The sequence below is a fragment of the Uloborus diversus genome, chromosome 10, assembly GCF_026930045.1.
Source record: "Uloborus diversus isolate 005 chromosome 10, Udiv.v.3.1, whole genome shotgun sequence".
In the NCBI taxonomy this organism is placed as follows: Eukaryota; Metazoa; Arthropoda; class Arachnida; order Araneae; family Uloboridae; genus Uloborus; species Uloborus diversus.
This window is the reverse complement of record NC_072740.1, coordinates 129,172,071-129,196,039: the sequence shown is the minus strand read 5'-3', so window position 1 is coordinate 129,196,039 and position 23,969 is coordinate 129,172,071. Positions and strand designations below refer to the sequence as shown.

Here is a 23,969-nt window from a genome sequence, read left to right as displayed (position 1 = left end):
TTTATATTTCTATAAAGCGCCAAAGTCAGCTATTTGCTTTGAACTATCTTATTTTTCTCAAGGAATTCGTGGTATGAAAAACATCGCCAATGGCATCTGCGGCTTAAAATAGTTTGAATTTTTTCTGCACTTTAGAAACTATTGAATACTGTCAGCCGCGCTTAATCGGGTAACGGATAAACGAATAACCCGCTTATACGAATAAAACCCCCCGGAACCGAATATTTCCCCATAGATGCAATGGTAAAAATCCCTGCTTAATCGAATAATTTCCCCGGATAATCGAATAATATTAATCAGCTTTCAGAAACAATTTTGATGAGAAACATTTTGAATTTATTTGAAAAAAATTAAGGCTGCGTTCGGAAACGATCCACCGGTTACACCGCATGGTTAGTCCGGTGTGGTTATGACGTATTTGGAATTTCTCCAGGAATTCCGGTAGAACAGCTGTGTTTCCGAACGCTCGTGGTTAAACCGCGGTAATTCTAGTTCAGCAGCAAACGACACTCCAATCAACGCGTAACTTTCATAATAGGCAAGTCACGTGTGTTACGATCAAAACATGAAACATGACCGGATTGGCCAACACAGACTTTGTGACGTTTGTGATCTCGCTAACCGCTTCCAGACAGCGGTGCCACAGGTTGCTACCAAGTCGACCGCCAGAAAACAACCGCAGTGTTTCCGAACGCGGTTAAGTGACGTCACCGGTTCCACCGCAAGCGTTTCCGAACGCTTGCGGTTGCACCGAGGCGACCGATCCGCGTTTCCGAATGCACCCCTAAGTAAGAACACTTATTGGTTGCGTTCGACAAACTTCACCGGTCGACCGGTTACTAACCGCAGCATTCAATCATCTTCCTTTTACCACTTTTGAATTCAAATTGGGAAATAGCGATCACATCGGTGCATTGCGATCAGCCGTGTTTCACTTGAATCCCTGTGTTGAATTCAAATTGGGAAATAGCAATCGCATCGGTGCATTGCGATCAGCCGTGTTTCACTTGAATCCCTGTGTTGAATTCAAATTGGGAAATAGCGATCGCATCGGTGCATTGCGATCGGCCGTGTTTCACTTGAATCCCTGCGTTGAATTCAAATTGGGAAATAGCGATCGCAGCGGTGCATTGCGATCAGCCGTGTTTCACTTGAATCCCCTGTGTTAGAAACGCTATCCCTCGTTTAAGTGATAAACTGTAACCACAATTGCAGTTGTTCGGACCATGGAAATGGAAATGTTTTCACGCAGAGTTGTTGATATATGGCTCGCGGCATTTCAGCTGAAGAATATGTTTGAATTAAGTGCAATCGTTTTATTTATTTTGTAATTTCAAATGACTGTTGAAGCACATGATTTTTTTGTTTTAATATGGCTGTTAATTTTTCTCATGTTGCGAGTTCTGTTTTAAATGCAGAGTCTGAAGTTGTGGAAAAAAATGAGAAACGAAAGCAATCCCGAAAGCCTAATTTGTCATTAAAAGATGTACCATTCAGAAATTCGCAGCGTGTGAGTTCTAGTACAATACGCAAGAGAAAATTCCCATCAAATAGTGATGGGAGTTTTTCTCCCGAGGAAAAGAGAATACTGTATGAGTCGTCACAAATTGATGATGGAAAGATAGTTATCAGACGAGTTCCTTCTGCTGGAAAAGAAAAAAGAGAAGAAGAAACAACTTGTCAGGAACGTAACAGCAGCAAAGAGGTGAAGAAAAAACCTGTTGCTGACGAAATCAAAATTGTTACACAAAGTCCTAAAGCAAAAAGAAAAAAAGAAGCAGCATTACAGGAGAAAAATATTAGTGAAAAGAGGGAAAAACTTTTAAAAACTGAAGAAATCAAAAGTGGCAGACAAAATTCTAAAGAAAAAAGCAAAGTAGAAACCACTTGTCAGGGAAAAAAGAGCAGTAAAGAAACAAAGAGTGAAGAGAAGAGGAAAAAATCTGACCAAGTCAAAAGTGCTAGACAACATTTTGGAGGAAAAATAAGAAAGGAAATAATTAGACATGAAGAAAAGAACAGTGAAGAGAAGAATGAAAAACTTATGACAACTGACGAAATCATAGTTGTTGGGCAAAACTCTAAGAGTCATAAGAACCCTGCGAAAAAGGAACATACAACAACTGCAACTGCTGGTGATCAGGTTTTGTCTACTAGTGATCAGATTTTGTCTACTGGTGATCAGATTTTGTCTACTGGTGATCAGGTTTTGTCTACTGGTGATCAGGTTTTGTCTACTGGTGATCAGATTTTGTCTACTGGTGATCAGGTTTTGTCTACTGGTGATCAGATTTTGTCTACTGGTGATCAGGGTTTGTTTACTGGTGATCAGGTTTTGTCTACTGGTGATCAGGTTTTGTCTACTGGTGATCAGGTTTTGTCTACTGGTGATCAGGTTTTGTCTACTGGTGATCAGGTTTTGTCTACTGGTGATCAGGTTTTGTCTACTGGTTATCAGGTATTGTCTACTGGTGATCAGGTTTTGTCTACTGGTTATCAAGTTTTGTCTACTGGTTATCAAGTTTTGTCTATTGGTGATCAGGTTTTTTTAAGTAAAGATACAACTTATGAAGAACTAAATCTTGAGCAACTGAAACCAGATGAATTTAATTATAATTCAAATTTTTATCATGAACAACTAAACACAAATGAATTGAATTGTAGTTCACATTTCGATTGTAATGATCAACCATTGCAAGGTATTGATGAGCTTGAGTTAGAGCAAGCCATTCGCTCAATCTCAGAAGAACCGTCTTCTGAAGAAATAGCCCAGAATATAGATTTTTATGAATTCTTATTTTCTACCAAACCTGAAGAGGTTATAAATAGTGGAAATTTTGAAGAAATTGAAAGTAACCATCACGGGCATGAAGAAACTACCATTGAAAATACTGCTATAACTTGTGAGGATATTTGCCCAACATTTGACGTTGAAACTTCGGAGCTGGTCCTAGGTTCAGGCTCGGAAAAGTGTGAACCTGTAAGCAAAGAAAAGTCTCCCGAGATATCAAAAGAATTGCCGCAGACACGTGAGGAAAAGAGAGATGAAGAAAGCATTGACGATCAGATTTTGCCTAGTGAAAATGCTAATACTGAACAGATACATAAGAAAGAATTATCTCAGAAATCATCTAGATCATTACCTTCCCAGCATAAAAAGAAAGAACAAACCAGAAAGACACATGAAGAAGGCATTGATGAACAAGTTGTCTGAGAAATTATCCGAACAAACTTGTGAATATCAGGGATCTGGAAATGAAATTAGAAAGCAATCAATTAAAAAGTCTTTATCTGAAAAGAAATCATCTAAAATACAGTTGCATCAAGATTTATGTATAAAAGAGAAATCATCCAAATCATTACTTTCTAAGTCTAAAAAGAAGTTGTCACATGGTGCATTTCCAAAGGTGATTGAAAAGAAATTATCGAAACAGAATGCAAGGAAGACATTTAATAAAATTGTGGGAGGATGTAGCAAGAAACCTTTTGTAAAGGAAGTGTCATCAGTAAAGAAAAAGATGAAGAGAACTTCGATTCAGGAAATGCTTAATAAAGCAAACTTTAATTTTACGAACTTTAAAAAGAATACAAATAGAAAACTGTTAGATGGTTTAATGGCACCTAGTCAATTGGACCTTCCACTTTCTGAGCTATTCAACCATCGTAGTAAAACTGAAAATAAACTTTGTGTAAATAAAAATAGTTTGAATGTAGATGGTTCAAATGAAAATAAGGATAAAGAATCCACTGAAAATACTTTTTTAAAGTCAGTTTATTTAAAACATTGTGAAGAAGATGATAACGAAAATTCTTATATGTTTTTGTGTTCAAAACTTATGGAATCTTCGAGTCAGGATGAGGAAAGCGATGTTCCTACTTCACAAGGCAATTTTATTGGAGATAAAAAAATAAACTCTTCATGTAAAGATGAGGATAGTGATGATTCTATTTCATCAGGTGAATTTTATGGAGGTGAGGAAGAATGGGAAACAAGTTCAAGTAAGTATCTTTAGTGTTAAATCACCAGATATTTTACACACAAAAAATATCAAACTCTTCTTAATGTATATACATATATACAAATATGGTGGTGAATTGGTACTAGAAAACAGGGGCACACTGAGTCTTCTAATTGGCTGTCAACCTTAATTTCCACTTAGGGAATCTGGGGATTTGACCCCCCCCCCAACCCCCCACCAAAGGGAGGATCAACCTCGGAAATTTTTCGAAAATAAAGTTAAAAAAAAAGAAATTTTGATATCTTTGCGTTGTTAAAAGTGGAGAGTCGAGAAAGTAGAGTTCATGCTGGGTCAGATTAACCATAGAGCAGAAGTAGTAAATGTTACGGGCACAGCACTTCTGGAGGCCCTACGCCATGAGAGAAAAAAAAATTAAACTTTTCCTGTTCTTTATTCGTTTTAACTTCTTTCTCTTTCTCTCTTTGTTTAGATCAGGTTTTTCTACATAAGATTAAATGGTCAGGTAAATTTGTAGCAGAACAGTGGTGAATTAAACAACCAGCAGTGAATTACCAAAAAAAGGTTTATTAAAGTGCAACTTCAAGCATCGCTAATCACCGACGTACGTAAAGCGTTACACATCTCCAATCTCCATTACGGTTCACAACAACACGCACGCAGAACAAGTTCTTTCGCACAGCTTGAAGACAAAAGTTTACAGTTTTGATTGCATACATGACAAAATAAAAAAGCTTATTTTTTTTTAATTAAAGCACAGACTTTTGTATGTATAAAGGTAAAAATGGGCTCTCGAAATGAGGGCAAGCACTGTGATCCCTGCAGAGTTCGTACTTCCTTAAAAAACCCTTAATTTCATCAAGCAAAACTAAGGTCCTCAAAAAACTCTTAAGAAGTCCTTAATTTTTTTAAATTTCCTTATTTTTTAAAAAATACTTAGTTCGGTCTCCATTTTCTTATTTTTCTATTTCCTCCCCTAAAATCTTCATCCTCCACGATACCTGCCGAAAACATATGTTTGGGAAACATGCTAACAACGTCAAACATGTGTTTCGCCAAAAATTGCATGCCCTGGTTTGAGATTTCAATCTTTTTGCATCTTACAAACATGTCAATCATTTTTATTCTTGGAAGGTTTTATTACCATATGCTACTTCATATCTTTTATTTCTCAAATTTATTTTAGAAAAAATGCAAAAGTCAATCAAAAAAATTTGGTCAAACTCCCAGTCTCGGGTTGTATTTAAGCTTGGCATGGTTACTTTCTTTTGTATTTAAGAAAGCATTCAAAATACTTATGATGAATCTTTAATCGTTTAGGCTTTACAGCCTGTGAAAGTTTTTTGGAATTTCATGATAAATTGAAGCAACTTCAAGTTGTTCTTTTGATCCTGAAATAGTTTTATGAAATTTTTCAAACCAAATTTTGAGTTACAATGCAAGGAAAAAGAATTACCAGTTTTATTTATATACATATTTATTTATTTATTTTCAATTATCCCTGAGAGAAGTATGTTCTACCACATAAAGAAAGCTTAATTTTTCACTCCGTTATAAATTTTTACTCTAAAAATTAGGGATGCACCGGATAGTGATTTTGCCGGATATCCGATGCCCCCTTACCTGCCGGATTCGGATATCCGGCATTTCGATTGCATTGCATGTTTGCATATTTTTCTACAACGCCGTTTCAAAACAATAAATCAAACTTGTTCCATATATGATTTCTTTAAAAACATGTTAAGTACATTCAAATGTACTTTTTTAGAGCCTGTATATTTTAATTTAGGAATTGTGCTATATATAAAATGAAGCATTAAAATATTGTTTTATTTCGACGGATTTTTTCGAAAGAGACAAACTTTCGGCAAAAATTAATTCTGTATGTAATGTACACATGGTTTAAACTTTTAATTATTCATAGTTGAAATCTTAAAGGTCGTATAATGAGTCGTATTTGTTATTAGATTTGCATGACGTGTAGAAACTTTTTTAAACTTCATCATAAAGTAATACATTTTCGGAACTGATGTGATATACCCCACCCTTGGCGACTTTTTCCTGTTGGCGCCAAGAAAGCGTCGCCAAGAAAACGATGTATGATGACATATGTCATACATCGTTCTTAGCGATGCTTTTTTAGCGCCAACAGGAAAAAATCAGATAAGAAAACATGATCAAAGCACTTCAGAACCCAATATATATAAAAACAACATAAAAGCACAACAAAAAACATCACGAATATATGCTTCAAAAATGTACAGGGCCGGGGTTTTTTGTAAACATATTAAAGTACAATGAAATAAATTATTGTATTAATTACAAGTCGAAATTAATGCATTAATTTTTTTTTCATCATTTCTCCGGGATACGAGCCCTTGGTCTCATAGTACTTTCGTAATGAGACCTCGGCTCGCCGGCCCTGCCTCGGTCTCATTACGAAAGTACGATGAGACCTCTGGCTCGCCAGGACCCTCGCTCCGTTATCCCTCCGACTGTTAATATACATTACAGTCGGAGTATGATCACAGTTATGTATACTACAAGAACCCCTCAAGGATTTGTAAAAACAAAGAATTTTGGAAGTGAGAGGTTTTTTTTTGAATTCTAAAATAAAGAACTTACCTTTTTATATGGTATAAATATTCACACTCAGTCTAAAACAATACATCATATGACAATGGCACGTTACAGATACACACCACGTTGGAGTTAACTTTTAATTAACCTTCAAGTTTGAAGAAACTGGCATTTTCTAATGTTTTTACTTCAAAACACAACTACTGAATTTAAACTAACACAAAATAAGCATTCCTGTAAGGTATATTGCACAAGACAACACCACGTCGTAAAATGCCCCTAAGAGCGGAACATATGTGCACCTACCTCCACGGACACACGTGCGAAAAGAATTAGTTCACATCTGTACTTCCCAGGTATATTCTGCAGGGTTACTAGGGCTACCGGAAAAAGTTTTATCGCCAACGTTAGCGATTTTCGAAATGAGCTAAAAATTCTATCCTCGCCAAGGGCCCCCCCCCCTTGGCGAGGATAGATCACATCTGTACCTTTTCTTTTTTAACTTGTATGTTAGAAAAATTTTACACATGTATTATCTGTAATAAAAATGATTTCAAAGCAAAGTTTTATTTTTTGTTATTTCTAAATTGGAAACAAGAAAATGTGGTACAGATGTGATATACCCCCCCCCCCCCCCCCCCCCCCCCGGCGAGGATAGAATTTTTAGCTCATTTCGAAAATCGCCAACGTTGGCGATAAAACTTTTTCCGGTAGCCCTAGTAACCCTGCAGAATATACCTGGGAAGTAGAGATGTGAACTAATTCTTTTCGCACGTGTGTCCGTGGAGGTAGGTGCACATATGTTCCGCTCTTAGGGGGATTTTACGACGTGGTGTTGTTTCGTGCAATATACCTTACAGGAATGCTTATTTTGTGTTAGTTTAAATTCAGTAGTTGTGTTTTGAAGTAAAAACATTAGAAAATGCCAGTTTCTTCAAACTTGAAGGTTAATTAAAAGTTAACTCCAACGTGGTGTGTATCTGTAACGTGCCATTGTCATATGGTGTATTGTTTTAGACTGAGTGTGAATATTTATACCATATAAAAAGGTAAGTTCTTTATTTTAGAATTCAAAAAAAACCTCTCACTTCCAAAATTCTTTGTTTTTACAAATCCTTGAGGGATTCTTGTAGTATACATAACTGTGATCATACTCCGACTGTAATGTATATTAACAGTCGGAGGGATAACGGACCGAGCGAAGCGAGGTCCTGGCGAGCCAGAGGTCTCATCGTACTTTCGTAATGAGACCGAGGCAGGGCCGGCGAGCCGAGGTCTCATTACGAAAGTACTATGAGACCGAGGGCTCGTATCCCGGAGAAATGATGAAAAAAAAATTAATGCATTAATTTCGACTTGTAATTAATACAATAATTTATTTCATTGTACTTTAATATGTTTACAAAAAACCCCGGCCCTGTACATTTTTGAAGCATATATTCGTGATGTTTTTTGTTGTGCTTTTATGTTGTTTTTATATATATATTGGGTTCTGAAGTGCTTTGATCATGTTTTCTTATCTGATTTTTTCCTGTTGGCGCTAAAAAAGCATCGCTAAGAACGATGTATGACATATGTCATCATACATCGTTTTCTTGGCGACGCTTTCTTGGCGCCAACAGGAAAAAGTCGCCAAGGGTGGGGTATATCACATCAGTTCCAAAGAAAATATTAAAACAGGGCCAGTTTGACTCAAAAAATAAATAAATAAACTTAAATAATCAACTTAAAATTTTACTTTAAATCCAGAAATAAAGGTACATTTTTTCTCTAAAGATGCAAATTAGCATCTTAAATACAGGGATGTCCCCCTCCCCTAAGAGCAAAGGAAAGGGCCCCCTAAGAGCCCCCTAAAAACCATAAATATCCCCCCAAATAGAAAGCTCCCCCCCCCCAAAAAAAGAGAAAATACCCCTAAAACACCCCACCCCCTAGGTGGACAACCCAGTTAACAAATTAATAAATTTATGCTAAAATAATCAACTGAAAATTTTACTTTAATTCCATAAAACAAAGATTCACTCTCTTAAAAGATGCAAATTAACATCTTAAATACAGTATTAAGAGTCATTCTCAACGCGTTCACTTTTTAAAAACAAATTAATAAACTTACGCTTTAATAATCAACTTAAAATTTCCCATTAATTCCAGAAAATAATGATTCACATTATTAAAAAATACAAATTAATATCTTAAATATAGTATTAAAAGTCGTTCTCAACATGTTAACAATTTTTTTTAAACAAAAATAAAATTATACTTAAATAATCAATTGAAAATTTCACTTAATTTCAGAAAATAAAGATTCACATTCGGTAAATGATGCAAATTAACATTTTAAACAAACTATTAAGAGTCGTGTTAAACATATTCACGCTTTTAAAAATTAATAAACCAATTCTTAAATAATCAACTTGAAATTTTACTAAATTTCAAAAAATAAAGTTACACATTCTTAATGATGCAAATTAACATCTTATATATAATATTAAAAAATATGCTAAACATGTTTAATCTTTCTTAAATGAATTTATAAATTTATATTGAACAATAAACTTAAATTGGAACTGATGTGATATACCCCACCCTTGGCGACTTTTTCCTGTTGGCGCCAAGAAAGCGTCGCCAAGAAAACGATGTATGACGACATATGTCATACATCGTTCTTAGCGATGCTTTTTTAGCGCCAACAGGAAAAAATCAGATAAGAAAACATGATCAAAGCACTTGAGAACACAATATATATAAAAACAACATAAAAGCACAACAAAAAACATCACGAATATATGCTTCAAAAATGTACAGGGCCGGGGTTTTTTGTAAACATATTAAAGTACAATGAAATAAATTATTGTATTAATTACAAGTCGAAATTAATGCATTAATTTTTTTTCATCATTTCTCCGGGATATGAGACCTCTGGCTCGCCAGGACCTCGCTCCGCTCGGTCCGTTATCCCTCCGACTGTTAATATACATTACAGTCGGAGTATGATCACAGTTATATATACTACAAGAACCCCTCAAGGATTTGTAAAAACAAAGAATTTTGGAAGTGAGAGTTTTTTTTTTAATTCTAAAATAAAGAACTTACCTTTTTATATGGTATAAATATTCACACTCAGTCTAAAACAATACATCATATGACAATGGCACGTTACAGATACACACCACGTTGGAGTTAACTTTTAATTAACCTTCAAGTTTGAAGAAACTGGCATTTTCTAATGTTTTTACATCAAAACACAACTACTGAATTTAAACTAACACAAAATAAGCATTCCTGTAAGGTATATTGCACGAAACAACACCATGTCGTAAAATCCCCCTAAGAGCGGAACATATGTGCACCTACCTCCACGGACACACGTGCAAAAAGAATTAGTTCACATCTGTACTTCCCAGGTATATTCTGCAGGGTTACTAGGGCTACCGGAAAAAGTTTTATCGCCAACGTTGGCGATTTTCGAAATGAGCTAAAAATTCTATCCCCGCCAAGGGGGGGGGGGGGGTATATCACATCTGTACCCTTAAATTTTACTTTAATTCTAGAAAAAATAAAAATACACATTCTTAAAAAATACAAATTAAATTCTTAAATATATTATTAAAAATTATACTATACAATTAAAAAATTAGAAAGAAGAAAATGAAGCAATAACTTATGGCTGTTATTTCTCACTGCTATATTCACCATCTATTTTAAATGCTAAATATCAGTTGAAAGTCTTAGTTAAAATAATTATTCTGGGAAAAGCAAATATTACTTTATTCAACATTCTAAAATTTCCAATGGACTCAAGTTAAGATCGGTGTTGAACATGACAGTTAGAATTATGCTTCCTTTCATGCAATATACACTTAAGAATCCTTATTTATCAATGCAGGGGAATATTTTAGATTTTTCATTACAAACAGAAGTTTTTCTGCATTATTCGGTGAAAGTCGGTTTCTGTTTTTTGTGTAAATTCTTTTAGCTCCACTAAATAAACGTTCTGAGTTTACTGAACTTGGTGGAGCATTTAAGTACAACAACAAATTGCTTACAAATGCCTAAAATTTTTTAGTGTGTTTCTAAAAATATGAATTCATACATTTTTCCACTACGCTAAATTTCAACTTACGCCAGAGGAGTAGTCAGGGGTCTGTCCAGGATTTTTCACAGGGTCTGTTTTTTGTGAATAATCAATTATTTTTGTGAAAAATCAATTACTTTTGTGAAAAATCAAATTTTGCAATTTTTTTTTTAAACAAAATTTTTGAATTTTGAGGTGGCGCAAACTGCATCATTGACACTTAATGTTGAGTGTTTTCCCTCTTTTCTGTTGAGAATATCATTCTTGAGTGTGTTTTGAGTATTGGAGTACGGGAGGGGGGCGACATTACACTCTGAAAGATGGGCACCCCTGAAGTATCAATATTTATTTACCATTCTACATTATGTTAAATTATACTAGAAATGTATATGTATAGTATTTAAAGTAGTTGTAATGAAGAAATTCAGGCAGGGGTTCAGCATTTAACTTTTTGAACCAAGACATTGTTAAAAAGCATAGAATTTCGTTTAAAACTTATAAACTCCATGATTTTTACAAAAATAAAAAATATTTTAATTGTTTACCTCTTAACAAAGCGTTCTAAACATCGAAAATTCGAAAAATCAGATTCCCATAGCAGATGCAAAGAGGATGCAAAGATATCGCAATCCTCAAAGTGAAAGCATCAAAATATAAAAACGGCTTGTAAAATAAATATTTCTGATAAAATTATTTTAGAATTGCACTTTAGAGTCCTATGATAAACATTTCAATAATGTCTGGACACTGTTGAATCAAAATAAATAAATAAATAAAAAATAAACCATCGATTCAGCATTTAATTTTTTGACTCATAAAAGAAAATGGAATTCCTCTTTAAAAACTTAAAATAAGCGTTGTTACAAAAATAAAAAGATTTTTCATTTATTTGCATCCTAATAAAGCGAAGTTAACTTGAAAAAAGAATAAAGTATGATTCTCATATCGAATGTAAAAAGATTGCGCTTTTCGAAATGTAGGCATCTAAAGAAAAAAAACAATAAATAAAAGAGTTCATTTAAAATTAATTATCCATTTAGCATCAAAAAATCAAACCCATATAACTTTCTCCCAAAATAACAGCTAAACATCGCACCCGCCAGATGCTAAGTGACGATAAGTTTAAAGTTGGTAAACCTATCTAAAGCGATCACATTCATCCCCCCCCCTCATCCCGACTATCCTTTGCAGTCCTAAGTTTATTTCGCTGTATATTATTGTTTATTAAATCATGAGTCAGGAGAAAAGTGCTGACGACTCACTTTTTCAGAGAAGTTTGCAACAACACGGCTGCATAAAACAAACAAGCAAAATTATAAACCAAACTGACTTTCAGCTGTTAATTTCTTTCATAGAAACCAACAACAAGCATTTATTAGGCCTTAGTAGTTATTTATCGCTTGCAGGAGCATCACAAGAGCGCCTTTTTTTTTTTCTTTTGCAAAACTAGCAGGTTTTGTATAAGTTGATACCTCTAATATAACTTTAAAAAAGGTTCCAAACATGCTGCGTTATTTTGATTTGAGATTTGCTCTTCCAATAAACAATTTGTGAAAGATCCGTTTTTGTTTATCAGAATTTTGTGAAGGGTCCGTTTTGGTTGGTCGGGATTTTGTGAAAGGTCCGTTTTGGTTGATCAGATGTTTGTGAAGAGTCCGTTAACGGACCCAAATTTCCTCTGGCCAGACCCCTGGTAGTGGAATGCATTCCTCCCACAAGTCGGAACTTGACTCTATTTTAAATTTCAACACGGCCGCTCCTCCAACTTCAAGCACTTTGATATGAACCATTTCAAGGTCGACTTTTCACTTCAGTGTGTTAAAGCAGAGAGAGTGAGAGAGGGAGGGAGAAATTATTGGCAACATACCGTCAGCAGATTCGCGAAGGAGAGGGGGGGATGATGCGGGGGAATGCCAGAAGCTAGGTTTGAAGAGGAATGGTCGTTTTTGAAGCAGCAATTAAAAGAGAAAGCATCATCGAAAAGTTTATGAAACTGAATTCTTTAACTGGAATTTTTGCAAAAGTAAATTCAAAATTGAACCCTCATTTCGTACCGGATAACCCCACATCAACCTCGGATATCTCTCACATTTTTACTGGATAACTGCCCGGATATCCTGCAAAAAACTGTTGGATATCCGGATCCGGAGTGACCTGCCGGATCGGATACCTCATAGTTCCGGATAGTTAAAAAATAGGCCAGATACCGGATAATTACCGGATGTCCGGTGCATCCCTACTAAAAATAAACCTAATTTTAAAATCTACGTTCTCATTTTCAATATCTTAATCAACTGTTTTTAATTTAAATATATATATATATATATATATATATATATATATATATATATTACTTAAAATTAAAGAAAATTGATGTTATTGATAGTGGCATAGCCTGGATTTCATTTGGGGGGGGGGGGGTCCAATCAATGGTGTAGCCAGGAAGTCATGTTCACTGAAGGTCAGTCATAAAATTTACAAGGTATTTCATTTGAGGTACTAAATATCATGTTGTAATCACACAAAGATTACTTTTGCTGATGCTCAATGCGCAGAGATAATTGAATATTAAAAAATGTCAATTTGAGAAAAACCCCAAGTCTGGATCAACTTTCGGAATTTTTGTGGGTCACAAAAATTTTTTCGAAGAAAATAAAAAATACGTGTCTTCTAAAATCATTCAAAGAAACCACTGTAAAATTTTTAGCGAAATCAAAAATGACATGTATCTGACCTTGGAGACTCTTATAAATATTGGCTCTTAACTTCTAATCTGACCTAATTGGTATAAATGCAGTATTGTGGCAATTAATTGAGAAATGCATTTTTTGTGTAAAACTCAGTTGTATTAAAATTTTCTATGAATACATTCAAAATTAATAGCTTATGTGACCTCCACGAGACATAACATCATAGACACATCTCATCATGGAATGTACTAGACTGGCACATATTGTTTTAATTTCAACATCTCTTAACCATATGTCAATAATGGCCAAAATTAGCTTCTCTGTCGTGCAATCAAATTTATCAAGTTGTTTTTGGCGATAGCCCACAAATTTGCTTTCAGATTCAAGTCCTTTAAATTCTCAAACCAGTCCAGCACAGTAAGTTTTTTTTTTTTTTTTTTTTTTTTTGAGCAGAAATTTTTAACTTGCTTCAAAAGAGCATCATGCTCTGTATTTTGGAAAAAGTAATTTCTGTTCTGCCATAATTTCAATGTGATTGGAAACTTTTATCGGTACAGTATGACTTCGTAACTGGAACTGTTCATTATTCCTTCTACAGAAACGTGAGATATTATTCCTTTTACAGGAAAAAGAGATAAGGCCTCCCAAGCACAGAAACAACCCCAAAACTTCTTTTTGGGCGGGTACATGGGTTCTTGATTGATGTAGTGCTGGAGAGGTCTTCCTCTGCTCCTACTCTCATATTTGGATTTAAACTCCTGAACCACATAATCTATTTAGTCAGAAAAGAGAACCTTCTCAGTCTATGTTTTGTATTTCTATGCTCATTCTAACCTTTTTTTTTGTCATATGAGATGTGAGAAGCTGCATCTTGAACGGTTAGGGTCCTCTCCACCCATTTTTCTAGCAGCCTGTATTGCACCGTTAAAGGTGCAATATCGACACCAGTTACCACCATGGACTGGGACAAGTCAAAACTGGTTGGTCGAGGCTTATATCACTCATTCCATGTAAAATATTGTCGTCACAAGCCGAAGTTTACCTTTTTGGCTGCATTTTCTATTGTGATTGGTTGTACTCATTGTTGGTTGTACTATTGCTGTACTTGCTCCACATATTTTACCTATTTTCTGTAACGTCTTATAAGTATTCTCTAAGCGCAAATATTTTATCACATGTTTCTAATCTGATATCCTTGATGCTAATGATGACTCCCGCTACAAGCAAGAAACTAACATTGTGGATTACCCGCCACCTGGTGGAGGAAATTAAAAACCTGCTAATTACCAGGTGCATAGGTACACCTACTACTTTCATAATAACTTTTATTTGAACTCTGAGCTAATTTGAAGTGCTTCTTTGTAAACTTACGTATGAAAAAACTAAGTGGGCTTTTGCTGAGGTGTGCGTTCGTGATTTTCTTGGTTTAGGTGTGTTGATCACTTTTAGCACTGATGAAGGGATTCCATTGTTGCCATAAAATAGCTATTTGTTATTTGTTATAATTTGCATTATTTACATTGTATTTTTATTTTATTAATTTTCATTCATGCATGGATCTGAATTGTTATCTACTGTTCTATAAGTTTTGCATTTTGTAAAACTTGCTCCCCTGCATGTTTTTCATAGTCATTAATGTATTAGATGGAAATGCTTATTAGCACTGTGTTGAATGCTTACATTATTTATTTTTCCTTCAAATTTAAAATAGGTGAAGCTGAAGTTGAGTTAAGAGAGCATGTGAACAGGCTAAAAATTATCCTGGGCCACCGAACTAAGAAGTAAGTTCTCAGCAAATGTTTTATTTAATTTTTTCTAAGTAGTTGAATCTCATTGGCTATATAGATGGATTTGCGTGAATAGGCTCAAACTTATAGAAGAGGTAGGTCACCAAAATGCAAACCACAATCATACTGCAGTGTCTGGGCAAAAAGGTAAAAGTGTCAACTCGAGAGAATCTTGTTGTTCAATTAGCATACTTTATTAAATAGTCTGATTGCTTGATTTTTTTTAAAACAAAGCAATAGTTAAGCATATTGAAGTGTTTGAAATTGAACGATAAATGGGCAAACCCACGTTAACTTAATTTGCCATACTTAATCAACATTTTGATCAGTATTTCAAAGATGCTACGCGGACCCCCCCGGGCGGTGGAACCTAAGGCCTACGGCTAAGAGGTGGGGTGTGTGCGGAGAAAAGTATTTCAAAGATAATACAGTAGTCCTTGCTAAATATTATCACTTTAGGAAATAAAATTTTTATGACAATAAACAAATCATGAAATCTGATAAATTTATCACTTTAATCCCTATGTATTGAGTTTCAGAATTAAATGGAAAAGGTTTATCTTTTATTTATGTACTTGCTGCAGAGGGGGATAATGGAACCCACCTGCAGCAGGTTGGTTTACACCCTCTGTAGTGGTGTACTTTTGGGGGCTTCTTGTTACCTGCAGTGGTGCAATAATTAGCTATACTTTAATTTCCGGCATGGCATACCTCTAACTTATCCCACTTTTTTGCTAGCTTCTACATTGCTCAGAACAAGTGAAATGGTGTTATAGTCTTAAAAAGAAACAATTTGAGGAGCATTAAAGTCAAAAGGAAAAGCAAAAATACAGTAGACCCTCGTTTTACGCAGGGGTTACGTTCTATGGAAATTCCACGTTAATTAATACTTAATAGTAGGGAAGAAATAGGGGTTAAGTTCCATAGGTGGAAAAAGTACTTCATTTTAGTAATAGATCAATATTTCTAGTAAGTTTAATGTGTATTTGTTCCAATATGTATGCAGAATGTGTATACAGAAAACGTGAACTTACTTAGTGTTTATAAAAAAAAAATGATATTTTTTTGGTAGCTGTTATTTATTTATGTAGTTCTGTGTGGGAAATTAACTCTTCCATGATCAGTCCCATCGTTTCCATGACAGGATTTTCCTTCACTAACAAATCAGAAAGATCATTGGCCATTGTCAAGGAATGACCCAAAATTTTCAGCGTGAAAGCTTTTGGTTACGTGTCATCAATGTAGGTATTCTCGTTGGTTTCGTTCTCTTTTGTCATTTCTAAAAGCTCTTCTACCAGTGAGCTCTGCATTGTGTGGATTTAATTATGCTTCTAAAAAGAGCTATGGAATCAATTGCAAAAAAGGTCTCTGGTCATCCAAGCTCACTTATTAGCACTCCAATATACAGTTTATTACGGGTTATCTGCAATCTCAGGAGTTTCGATTTTGAAAGAGGTAAAAATTTAATCTGTTTGCAATTCCGCATCCTTGTAAAATCAAAACTCATTTGCGTAAAATAAAATAAAAGAGTCAAATCTTAAACCACATATAATCAAATCCCCGTAAAACGAGGGTCAATTGTATCAGAAGAAAAAACTTGTTTTCAATTAATATGTCTGCTAATTAAAGTTGTACAGTTATGAAACCTAGCCAAACATGTAGCTTGAAAAGTTACAAATCTATCGATACCTGGTTTGGTGATCTCTATTGTGTGCAAGAAGTTATGATGACATACAGGCCCGTGTCCAGATTTTCCTAAAGGGAGGGGTTTTAATCTTACCTGTGGGGGAGGAGGGAATTCAACATTCCACATCTCACAACTTTTAGTGTTACGATCAACTGTCGATCCCAGTATGGCGTTTATACTGCTGTATCCCCCCCACCCCACCTATTCCCCTAGAAGGATAATTCTGGCTGCACAAGGGAACAAAGTATTCCTTCATTTTACAAGTTCACTTTAATCAAACCTTGTTTGTTTCTTTTAAATTAAATCTGTTTCCTATGCTGTTTATTGCAACAAGTATTAAAAACTCTCCACAACTTCTTTTATAATGTAGAATGAGTATCAGATTTTATGTTCTGAAATAATGCTTAATACGTAATTACTTATGAACTAAACAAGAACGAGCTTATTGTAGAAGCAAATTACATTACTAAACACAATCAATAATACATCTTCATAGCTGCAACATATGACAAATTTATCATTACCTCCTTACAATAAGCAATATCAATGCTTTGTGTTGGTAGATCATTCAGCGGTTCTACCACCACAGTTTTTCCAAAATATTATTTCAGTCAGTAAAGTTTTAACAATTGAGGCAGTGAGAAGCAAAGAGATGTAAGCTTTTAAGTTAAAAAAGAAGAAAGAAAGGCAAGCGTTTACTGAGTTAAATTACAGAAAAACTTCAAAGAGAAAGGGGAAAAAAAGGCTAAACACAGACTTTCACATTAAAGTTAATTTAAGTCAATAATTTTCTTCATTTGATATACATATTTTTTTCCCAATGGAAGGGGTTTAACCCCTAAAACCCACCCCTTGGACATGGCTCTGATGACATACATAGATACCATCGGATTTTAATATATAAGATTGTATATTTTCATGTAAAATAAGAGAATATGTACAAAACTTTAAAAAACTCATCAACTTGAGACTAGGGATGTGTCGATTAATCGGTCACAATTAGCCACTGTGCTGACTTTTTATAATCAACCAAATTTCGTCGATTGATCGGCGGAAAAATATATTTTCTAAAATAATTTTTTTGAAGCATACCGTTAACAAGAAACTGTAAAGAATGCATTTGTTACCAATAAATAAATAAATTTTTGCAAGCAATACCGTAACATGTAGTATGAAAGTGTTCTGAGTAAAAACAAAACAAATAGTTAAGAAAGTGCATAAAACAGAATTAAATATTGAAGGATCATTTCCCAAGTTCCTTTTGATAAGACAATTTTTTTTTCCAGTTATTTTGTTCCTTGTAACTGCACAAATGATTACATCATACATTTTTCTACTTACTCTTTAAGTTATTGAGTTTTGATTAAAAAAAACATTAATTATTAATAAATGTCATTTGATTTTAAAAACGAATTATATATACCTTAATATTATTTACAAATTAATTTACAAGCTGATGGTTGAAGTAATGTAATTTTTTTTATTTATTTTTTCTATTTTTAATAAATACCTACCGTCAAACCTCAACACCCGGCTTTTTTGACACTCCGGATGTCACATCACTTTTTCAAGAATGGCGGAGGGCGAGTAGATAAGTTCTGAAAGCTACAGGTTTCAGACTTTAACAAAATTGTTAATAAAAATGAATATATAGTAGGTGGAATTTTATACTGTCCTAGGAAAACAGCACAAGAAGAGAAAAGCCATAGCTACCTTAAGCTATAGGTGACCACTACAAGATAAAGAGCTTCACATTGGATTGAAAAGAAACACACCACATTAAAGTGGAGAAAAAAATTGAAAGCGCTTTTCCACTTTCAAAAGGTGGAGTTTAGCGCACAAAATCTAATCAAATTGTGGAGAAAAGTGAAGAGTTCTTAGTTTGATTTTTTCTTGCTGATAATTACAAAACCCTTTTTTGTATTCACTCAATAATCAGCTTAGTGTGTGTTAAAAATGTTATTCAAAGGCTAAGAAAACCCTTATTGGAAAGTATTTTAGAATTGGAAAAAAAGGAAAAAAAAAGTGAAGTATTTTTTTCTTATAATTTTAGCTTTATCCACCGATAATTAAAATTTACATCAGTTAAATCTAATTAAAAACATCAAAATGATTAATTTGAATCTGTAATTTTCTTATAAACTAATGTTTAATTATGAATTTTAAAACTATTCCGGTTATGCGTCACTCCGGCTATGTTGACAGTCCGAAAAGTGACATGATAACGAGGTTTGACTGTATCCACATGTATGCAATGTTGCAACATTTCTCATGTGTTGATACTTTTTCCATTCAGAATAAAACTTATAGGTAACCTTTTGATTTTTATGAATAAGAGAAATCTTGGATTAAATGGCTACTAGTAATTAAAAAATGAATTTAAACTAAAAGTGCTCCTACATTAGCCTGCTGACCAATGGCTGTCCCTAATATTTTTAAACTTTCATGTCTAGTTAGCTTAATGTAATTTTATCAACAATAATACTGAAATTGGCTTAAAGAAATGAGATGAAATTGAAAAATTAGTTTGAAAATTAGGAAAGTGGAGAAAAATAAATCATCTCTTAGAAATAAACTATTAGCTATTTCTTGAGTCAAAATTACTAGTGAAAAAATGATGGAAAAATTGGCAACGTTACAAATTATCATTATGATTATTAATCGGCACTGCCGATTAATACCCCAGTGTTTTTATTGGCACGTCCCTAGTTGAGAATCGACGACTTTTTAGACTCTCATTTTTTAATTGCTTGAAATTAAAATTAATTTGTGTTTTTTAAAAATATCAGTTTTCTTTTGTATTCCACGTTTTCGATACTTTCAGTGCATTCCTTATTTCTGCATTTGGTAGGAGGTTGCTTTACAATAAGGGATTGATAACATTATTTGCTATCACACATCTGCATACACAGAGATTACTGTATCTTATAAAAATACAGTGATGGACAGAATTATAATGACGGCAGTAGGTTAAACAGAAAAATAAATATTTCTGAAATAATTCGGTGAATTTATTCACAAAATTTAAATGTTTTGCCGTGATTAACGAAAAAATGTCATAACTGGACAAAATTATAAGGACAACGAGTGTTTTGCCCTGAAAAACCCTAGTAACTAATGTTATCCACCCTTTTTTCAATCACTTTTATCAGTCTTGATGTCATGGAAGTTGAGGAACGTTCTTGGAAATTTTTATCCTGGCTTTTTCTATGGAGAAAAATAAGTTCTTACCTGTTTCAATATTGAGTACCATTTTTTCATACTTTAGGTTCAAAAATCCCTCGGATGCCAGAGCCTTTTGTCCCGCCAGTACAGTAATTTCTAGAAATAAGTATCAAGCAATGATTTTGAAATTTAAGAAACAATGTAATTTGTCATTATCCTGCTGGAACAAGTTGTCCTAACTCGTAATTAATGGTGCTTTTGGTTTTAAAAAAAAATATTGCTCAGTACATCAACATTACTCCCAAAATTAATTCTGCCGTGCACAAAATATTATTGGACTAGTTTCCGTCCTTTACAAAACTTCCTCGGACCATTACTGAGCCTCCTCCAAATGATTTTTTTTCCTTCACAGAGTTTGTACCAAACGTAGCTAAAACCATCTAGTCCATCCTAATTAAACTTTTTCTCATCAGAAAAGATTATATTATCCCAATTTTTACCTGTAACAACTCATTTTTGGTTTGCTCAGCCCTAGAGTCAATAAAGTATTTTGAGCAAAATTATGTGTTTTATAAGGACATGAGGCTCTGTTTCATGTGAGTACTACTCAGATTATTCACTATCTATGTAATGTTAAGGTTTTAGAAAGGCCCAGAAAACATTGATCAGAAAATGAGCTATTTGTAAATGATATCATATTTTTTTTCTACAATTTGACCCTCTCTCCTACCCCCTTTGTCACAAAATGTGACTCTTCATCTTACCCCTCACCTCCCCTTGTCATATATTACACTATTTTTCAGAAACATGTTGTTATACAAAATGTGTGGTGTCACACTTGTTGCCGTCTCCCTCCCCCCTCTTCCCAAACTCGCAATTTCATGAAACTCCTTCTCCTTTCTAAATGTGACATCATTTTGTGGACATCCCCAAATGACGTTTTTAACAAAAGTTTTCTATTTTTGACAAACTGTTGAAGGCAAAAGGTATCATTTGATCAGTCTTATTCTAGACCTGTTTATAGGTATTGCAAATGCATACCTTTTAGCACTTACTATTTCTAGCCCATTGAGCTTAATTGTTTTTTAGGAAAAATAAGAAAAACGCCATATTTTTCCAAAATTTTAAATTTTTACTCAGCCGGTATCAGAGGCAAACGATATTATCGGATCATGAAAAGCTTACTTAGCTAACTTAGGTAGTGTTTTTCTCTCCACCCTAATGAATATTACATATTTTGGTCACTTAGAAATGCCTGTTGACCACACACAAGACTGACTAAGTCATGGAATGATACAATTTATGGCCCTACATTAGTATGATTTTGTTTGAACGAAGTAAGTATAGAACTTATCCAACTAAACCAAAGCATATAAACTACTTACTGGTCAAGTCAGACTGAATGTTTAAATTACATGGTATCTTTTTGTCTTCCCTAGGATTTGCCGATATATTATGATATATATCCCAATATGTATTCAGTATTTATTTTGAAACTATCATAATATTTTGATATTTTCAATATTTATTTTTCGAACTACAATATAAGCAACACAAAAAGTACATGTATTAATCCATTGAACATTATTCCTTAATTATTAACAAGAACCAAAAAATAATTAACTATATTTGTACTATATTTTGATATTTTATCAATATAAAAATGTAATATTTTTTTATATTCATAAAATTATTAGTAATATAGCAATTTTAATATAGATTTAAAATGCCTAGTTGAAAGTTCATCAGAAAAAAGGAAAATGTCTTATGACTGTGGATAGATAAATGAGTATTTATATTTCTAAATAATATAATTTTGTGAAATTTTCTAAAAAAACTAAAACTTTTTCTTCATTTAATTTTGCGTACTGAAAACTTATGAAGCTGATACTTTGTTGTTTTTTTTTTATGATTTTTACCAGGCACATGCATATTCAAACCATTTCAAGTACAATACATTTCTACATAAAATGTATATTCATAAATGAATAATGAAAGAAATGTTAGTTTTAAGTCTACCAATTTACTATAGGTAATAATAATAAAACAAAAATAAACAACAATGATTTGAGAATATTAATATTTAAAGACTTTATTTTTCGCTGAGTGAAAATATCCAATGTATATCAAAATATGGGATATATATCAAAATATCGGATATTTTCAAAAATATCATGATATTTTCGAACCCCGGTCAACTCAAAGATCAATTTTGAGACAGAACATGAATGATGTTTGATTAGAGCTATTTGTAATACTGTTGGCTATATGAATAAGGTCAATAGTAAATGTGTCAGAACTAGGGGTATGTTTTGGAAGTTGTTTTTTTATATTGTTATAGCTGATGCAATGATGTATATGGTATGTTACAGGTGAGTCTTTGTTAATTTTAATTGCAGTATACTAATTGTTTTAGCATAGTTTACCATTATTTTGCCATTGAATGCCATTTTTGAGCAGAAGAAAGCATAGGTATTTCTTAATTGCGGATTTATACCCCCCCCCCCCCCCCCGAGAAGTTGTGTGGTTTATAGAGGTGGTGTGGTGTGCATGATATTGGTATTGTTCTGTATAAAAGGTAGTTTATTGATCTTCTTTCATATTGACGTTTACCTTGCTTTTCAGGAGATTCCTGTTGGTGCTTGTTTAACAGAGTTTCTTGGTATTAAAGACAAGGGGAACTTAGTAATTGGATAAGTTATAAAGTGAGAGATAGGGATTCTAGAAAAGAACAATCATTCATTCTGTTGAGATGTTTTAAATCATTTCCTTCAGGTTTTTGTTTTGAACCCTTTGCTATTTATTATTTTTTATTGAAGACAAAACAGTTAAGTGGACAAAAGAGGTTTTTTCTTCAGGATTGGAAAATAACGACGTAGATCAGCAGTGGACGAAATTTAAGGAAAAACTAGTAAGAACGGTTGGGGATTATGTTCCATTTAGGAGAAAAGGTGTTAGTACTAAAATTCGGCCCATTTGGTTTTCCAGAGATTAAAGAAGCTCTAAATTATAAGCAAGTGGCTTTTCTTATGTTTTAGGAAAAAGGTCAGAGTGTGGATAGGCTCCAGTATTGTAAGGCAAGGCGAAATTTTAAGTATTTGGTATGGATTCAGAAAAGGGAATTGGAGCAAAGGCTAGCAGATAACATTTATGGAAATCCTAACATGTTTTTTGCTTGTGCTAATTCTGTGAAAGCTCAAAATAATCACATTGGGCCATTGGTTGATGAGCATGGAAATTTAATCCAAAATGATGGAGATATGGCAAATGTTCTTAATAACTTTTTTTCCAGTATGTTTAACGATAACTGTATCTCAACAGTTGATACTAGCAAGACACAAGCTATTATGCAGCTTGAAGATCTTGTGTTTTTCAGGCAGGAGGTTCTATTTCATTTGAAAAAAAATGAAGCAACTAAAGCTCCGGGACCAGATAATATGTATTCAAAAATTTTACTTGAATGTGCAGAGGAATTAGTGGATGTTATTTTAAATATTTTCAATGCTTCTTATAACTCAGGGACAGTGCCAGAGGACTGGAAACTGGCTAACATAATGCCGCTCTTCAAGAAAGGGTCTAAAGGTGATGCTGGTAGTTATAAGTCTGACTTCAGTGGTTTGCAAGATTTTCGAAACTTTGATCAAAATTAAGATGATGAATTTCTTAGAGACTAATAGTGTGTTGACTAGTTTGCAGTAAGGGTTCAGGAAAGGTAAAATCGTGTGCTACTAATTTATTGCGTTTCTACTACAAGGTTACCTCGGCTTTATATAACAAAAAGTGTGTTGATGTTCTTTGTATTGATTTTCAAAAAGCTTTTGATAAAGTACCGCATGTTGCTCTTCTCAGCAAACTAGCTGCTATAGGAATATGAGGAAAAACTTTACTTTGGGTTAGAAATTGGCTTACTGAAAGAAAATAATCATTCTAAATGGAGTGATGTTTTAAGCGGGGTTCCTCAGGGTTCAGTTTTAGGGCCTTTCTTGCTTATTGTTGTTATGAATGACA

The 23,969-nt window shown here is 33.7% G+C and overlaps 1 protein-coding gene across 1 annotated transcript in view; it reads left to right on the top strand.

Annotated features, from left to right (window-relative positions):
• The first annotated feature begins 3,518 nt into the window (after positions 1-3,518).
• The window catches only part of LOC129231262 (uncharacterized), a 58,542-nt gene continuing 38,091 nt past the window's right edge, over positions 3,519-23,969 (top strand). Inside the window, exons 1-2 of the mRNA XM_054865543.1 lie at positions 3,519-3,999; positions 15,034-15,103. Coding sequence (XP_054721518.1) covers positions 3,519-3,999; positions 15,034-15,103 — 551 coding nt within the window. The remainder of the gene's footprint in view (positions 4,000-15,033; positions 15,104-23,969) is intronic.